General features: G+C 37.0%; 1 protein-coding gene across 2 annotated transcripts; it reads left to right on the top strand.

Moving 5' to 3' along the window:
* Positions 1–679: 679 nt before the first annotated feature.
* LOC120572147 (probable ubiquitin carboxyl-terminal hydrolase creB) lies at positions 680–5,598 on the top strand. 2 transcript variants are annotated; one of them, XM_039821294.1, is made up of 12 exons: positions 680–758; positions 847–939; positions 1,027–1,129; positions 1,238–1,359; positions 1,618–1,688; positions 1,774–1,896; positions 2,092–2,187; positions 2,324–2,455; positions 2,542–2,670; positions 2,767–2,804; positions 3,288–3,328; positions 3,422–5,598. In XM_039821294.1, exons 2-12 carry the CDS (start codon positions 885–887, stop codon positions 4,951–4,953), a joined length of 2,442 nt encoding a protein of 813 aa, XP_039677228.1. In that variant the 5' UTR covers positions 680–758; positions 847–884; the 3' UTR covers positions 4,954–5,598. The 2 variants fall into 2 exon arrangements, with proteins under 2 accessions (XP_039677228.1, XP_039677227.1); XM_039821293.1 differs by having other exon boundaries at positions 1,024–1,129.
* Positions 5,599–5,756: the final 158 nt, after the last annotated feature.

Raw genomic sequence — 5,756 nt, 5'->3', positions numbered from 1 at the left:
TTTTTGCTTCATTATTTAGTGTGAATATATTACCTATACATTAAAGCCTACACTGGACTGAAGCCACACCAACAAGGCATCAAATACAGAGAGCCTCATGTGATGAACAGGGTCCACCATGGTCCCTGTAAGGGCTCTATCAGTCTACAGCCAAATAAGAAACAGAAATTACTTGTGTAAAATTATTTCTTTAAACAGTCTCAGTTTAATTTTAAATCACATTAAGTTGAATAGTATAACATTAGCCAATGCTCCAAATCTTTCCTTATGGATAAATTAATTACACATTAAAATACACCCTATAGATGTAGTGTTCTTATAGGGATTTGGTAATATGCAAATAGCTCTTAAGCTATGGATATGAAACTGAATATGGTATATGCTTACATCATATGAATCATCCACAAAGAGGAAATTTCTCACCCTATAAAATACATTTGTATCTGCATATGCTGCATGTATGTCCTGTTAAGCAGCGAGAGAAGAAAGAGAAGAAGCTTTTTGGAAGCTTAATTGCGATTTATTTTACAACCAGATCAGTACAGAGCAGTCCATGGTACAGAGCCATTTGCGCAATTTAAATTCCTTGTCGGTCAACTTAACCACCTCTTAATGGTTATATGTCCGACACACCCTGAATGCAGCAACCCTGCAGTTTTGTGACAAGTGAAAGAGAAAGTAGAGCGGGTTGTATCTTACAGCAGCTAGAGAAAAACTTCTGAAGGAATGTCTTGAAATTGAGATTCTTACAACTGAAGGTAGGCTCATATGTTTTCTGCATTTATTCGTTTCCAAAACACGTGCGATTGATTTATTGTCAACAACTTATTGTCAACTCTTTTGCAGCTGAAAGTGTAGAAGTGGACTGATACAATCGTCAAAAGATGAATTACTTGGAAAATGGTGTTAAGTTAATCTACAAAATGATGCCCTCTCCAGGTAAGATATACGTGCTGTTATGCTGGTTTATAATCCACAGTAATGGTATGTAATTTACATTCATTATTAACAATCTCCTCCCAGCAGCCAATAGGTACCATGGCTTGTTGAACCAAGGAGCAACATGTTACCTAAACAGTGTGCTGCAGGTGCTTTTCATGACCGAAGACTTCAGAGAGGCTGTGGAAAGGTTTGTTACAAACAAGTCCAACTTCATGACATATGATGCATTTAAAATATATTGAGGTTACACTGCACTTTTGTATTTCTCATGTCCACTATGTCTTTACTTGTGTAGGCACACCTGTGAACATCCAGGCACTGAGTGTATCGATCCTCATCTTAAATCCTTGTTTTGTGACTTAAAAGACCATATGGCACACACCTATACAATCACAAAGAAGCTGAGCATCACCAACGGTAGGCTACAGTATGTGTTAACACAAAACAAACATAAACTACTATTTTGAAAATGTTTACGTTAACTTAAGCATGATGTAGTATCTGAAAATAATATATGCATCCTGTGTACTAAAAGTATTAACAGTCATTTAGGCCTCACTCATAGAGAATATATATTTAACAATGAGTTATTATCTTCATAAAGGTGAGTTGACCAAAAGTCAATATGATAAGAGTACTGCTTACTTTGTTGAAGAAATACACATTGACCCCCAGTGTATGAACAGCGTGATGCTGCTGAGTACTATGAGAAGATTTTGGGTCTGACCAGTCCTGACGCATCAAAGGTAAAGAAGACATTATCAATATCCAAAGGATTGGGTTTGTTAAAAAAAAAACTGGTTACCAGTCTCTGTATTTCTGTGCTTTCAGATCTTTCACGGACTGTTGACACACAAGACCATATGTTCTGCATGTCATACTGAAACTGACACAGATGGGGCATTTTGGCATCTTTCTCTTGCATTGGTGGATTACAGTGAACACTATAGTGTAGTAAGAAACCGTTTTCTGTTGCCAGGAGATATCTAATAAACTAAATATATTTACACACTAGTATTTTTGTCAGAGATCTCATCAGTTGAGTGAAACACCATTATCAGGAATACTTGTGATATATCAAAAACTCCTCGAGAAGACATTTATGAACACTTTACTGTAGACGAAAATAACATGAGTGCTTTTTATCAGGTGAATGGCATTGAGGAGTATTTCAGAGCATCAGATTTCAGCGGAGAAAACCAGATGTACTGTGACAAGTGTGATGCCAAATCTGATGCAACTATTGTGAGTACTAAGAAAACATGTTGCTGATTTGTGTGCTCTGTATTTGTGTAGTGACAGTATAAGGAGTTCACAATGTTATAAGGGCATTGTACCAATATGATAATACATGTGAGAGACCTCTGTGTGTTTCATTCAGAAATGTTTAATAAAGCATCATCCAGAGGTTTTGATGCTGCTGCTGAAGAGGTTTGAGTTTGACTACCGGTACATGACATACGTCAAAATCAACCGCACTGTGGATATTCCCTACACCCTACAGATACCAGAGGTACAGTAGATTTATTTGTCTTTCATGACACATTTTATTTTCATTCCTGATCACAATTGTCTGTCATGTTTTCCTCTGGTGATCAGAATCAGGAATATGAACTTTATGCAGTCGTGGAGCATTTTGGAGATCTCAGAAGTGGACATTACACTGCAACAATCAAGTCCCAGGAGGATGATAGATGGTATAACTTCAGCGATGCTACGGTCACATTGGTAAGACTGATCACTTTAACTTCAGTGTTGTACATATTACAGTGCAAACAACTGATTCATCATGTCATTTGTTTTGGTTATTCTTTTCACCAACAGATGGATTACCAGCCATTCCAGCTGGATGACTTTGAGAAGTAAGTTTAAGTCCTTCTTTTCATCCCCACCATACATGTTTTGAAATTACTTTTAAATTGAGTTTTCAGTTTGCTTGAATACAACACATATGCATGTTTAAAATACTACATTACATCATGCTGTTATCACAACTGCAGTTTGTTTCTCTTACCTATTCCCCAACCCAATCTCCTACCCCATCACCTTCACTGATAAGTGATAAATCAATAAAATACATATACTATATGCGTATCTCACAGTTGCAATATCTATGGATGTATCCACATAGACTCATACATGCATACAGACGTGCACGCATCAAAGCACCATTCTATGTATTTACATTGTCTGCTGAAAATAACACCTTAAAAAAATCATTATAACTACATATGCATGCATGTCAGCATGCACAACAGAAAGCTCCTGTATGAAACACAAGATACAACCTTTACTGTATTTGAAAATGACTAAGGCTGCTTTCTTTTGCACATTTCTCTCACCAGATCCAGCAGCGCTTATCTTCTTTTTTACAGGAAAAAGAAAGGTAAGATGGCAAACATGTTCATTATTCATACTGATGTGCACTGTTCAAATTGTTTGGTACTTTGCCTGAATTTATTTTATTCCTATTTCCCAGTGCATCCTGCTGATACTTGTTCTCAGGACATCAGAGAGGTGCCTACTACTCCTGGAGGCTTCTCACCATCTACCTGTGATATCTATTATCATGGTCAAGATGCTGCAGAGAGAGAGGAATATGAGAAGGCAGCAGAGGCGGGTAATAACACAGCAGTAGCTGTTTCCATCGACAGAAATGAAGAAACAGGAATTAAAGACTTAGTCAGTGTTCCAGAGAGGTCTAGAGAATTGGTGGTATCATCTGACCTCTATATAGAGGATCAGGACGTTAATGCCAGGCCCAGTATACCATACAATCATCAGGAGTGTAATGAGGAAAGGAATGACTTGAGTTATCGTCCTCAAGGTGCTCATGCAGAAAGACCAAGAGATGAGAAAACAGTGATGGATGATGAGGACAAGAGTGGAAATGCAGAGGCTAAAGAACAGGCAGTAAAGAGAGAAACTCAACTTGAAGTGAGTGTTACCGATCAGGAAAATGACAGTGGAAGACTAGATGATGTTAGACATAAGAGACCACATGAGTGTCTGGAGGATGACGACATATCCAACACTTCATGTAACCATCAGAAGTATAAACAGGAAGTCAGCAGTATGCATGAGAGACGTGAGTATCCTCACCATGTTGACATGCAGAGAGATGAGGAAAGAATGGTGATGGATGTAAATAAAGACAGGGATGGAAAGATGGAAGGTGAACAGTCAGAAAGGAGAGAAACAGATTCAACAAAATACATCGACAAGGATGAAGAGCATCAGGTCGATGAAGGTTTAGATGATGTAAGGAAAGGAACATCAGAGAGACTTCAACACTCTGGTCAGGATGTAGAGGATCAGAACAATGATGTTAGACAGAACAGATCAGAGTGGGTTACACGTACAACACAAAAGTATGTTGGTGCAGCGAAACAGCAGGAAAAGAAAGGAGATAATGGACATTTCCAAAGAAGAGAGGACTCTTCTCTTAGACGACCAGGATTGGTAGCAAGCAGCAGCCAGGGGGACGCTCAAACAAAAGCTAGAACTGGATATAATGAAGGAGCAATTAAAGGAAGTGGTTCAAAGCAATCAAAAACATATGATGTGATGATAATTGAGGAAGAATTTAAGGATGGTGTACAAAGAAGCTGTGAGATTAAGAACATGAGAATAGAAACTTTAGCTGGGACCTCACAAGATGGCATGAAGAGTCGGGTAGAATATAATGATGGAAATGTCAAAAGAAAATCTGATACAAAAACAGATGCAAAGGTCAGTTTCTTAGAGGGTGTTCACGATTTAAAATTAAATGACTCACCTGAACTAAAGCAACCAACACGCAGAAACAAAGGACAGTCTGATGCAGCAGATCAAGCTGGAATAAAACATGCAACGAAAGAAAGAGGTGAGAAGAAAAGAAAATGGACGCTTCGCTTTTCACCCTACAAGCAAAGGACAAAGGAAAAAAAGAAACGCACAAAAACTACTGGGTGTTTTCCTTTTTCTTGTAAAAGTCGGAAAATTGGAGACCAGACTTCAGAGTCAGATTAAGACAAAATGCATACTTAGTCCAGAATAACACAAGTTGTTATTTTACAAGACTGCTTGTTATTGTGGCGATCAACAAGTAACAAGTTTTTTATTGATGCTTATTGATAGGCCTACTTTTTGGTATTCATGCAGTATGGACAGTACTGTAATAATGTTGTTTTTGAGTTCAGTGTGGCTCAGTCTGTTTAAAAGAGCGCCTTTGCTGGTTTTGGATCATGTAAAATGCATCACTTCCTGTTTGCCACAGGATTGTCTCTGCGTAAAAAGCAGCAAAAAGGTTTAATAATGAGAAAGGGGGTTGTTTTAGATAAAAGTGCTAATTGCATCGGTCTGTAATAAAAAGTAACACAATGGAAATTGACATGTCAAGGAAAAACAAGATCATATTTATGTTAAGTTGATTTGAAATCACTTTACAGACTGTATAATCAGACATTTTTTGTCTATTGTTGCTCTTCTCACGTTGTACACATTTACAGTTTATACAGTTGAAGAAATGTATTGACCTATTACATTTATACTTTATTTCTTTTTGTTAATTAATTAATTCAGAAATATGTAAATAGATTGCAATGACTGTATAATATCTAATATGATTTTAGACAAGATATTATGGGAGGAAATACAATTAAAATGTAAATCTTTGTTTGACTTTATGTCTAACTGTGTTCTCTTATTCTACTGTTAAGTAGCCTATATTATTTTAGTATAATTAGGCATATTGCACACTATATTTGTAAACTATTGCTGCAGTTCCCACTGACTAATGTCATGGATGGTTTAAATTTAATGTTTATCACTTT

This window comes from Perca fluviatilis, chromosome 14 (genome assembly GCF_010015445.1).
Source record: "Perca fluviatilis chromosome 14, GENO_Pfluv_1.0, whole genome shotgun sequence".
Taxonomy (NCBI): Eukaryota; Metazoa; Chordata; class Actinopteri; order Perciformes; family Percidae; genus Perca; species Perca fluviatilis.
This window is presented reverse-complemented; position numbering and strand designations above follow the sequence as displayed.

Coding starts and splice junctions, on each gene's coding strand:
- LOC120572147 (XM_039821293.1), top strand. CDS start 885: ATGAATTACTTGGAAAATGGTGTTAAGTTAATCTACAAAATGATGCCC. Junction 1,130..1,237: donor TTCAGAGAGGCTGTGGAAAG/GTTTGTTACAAA, acceptor TTACTTGTGTAG/GCACACCTGTGAACATCCAG. Junction 2,188..2,323: donor CCAAATCTGATGCAACTATT/GTGAGTACTAAG, acceptor TGTTTCATTCAG/AAATGTTTAATAAAGCATCA.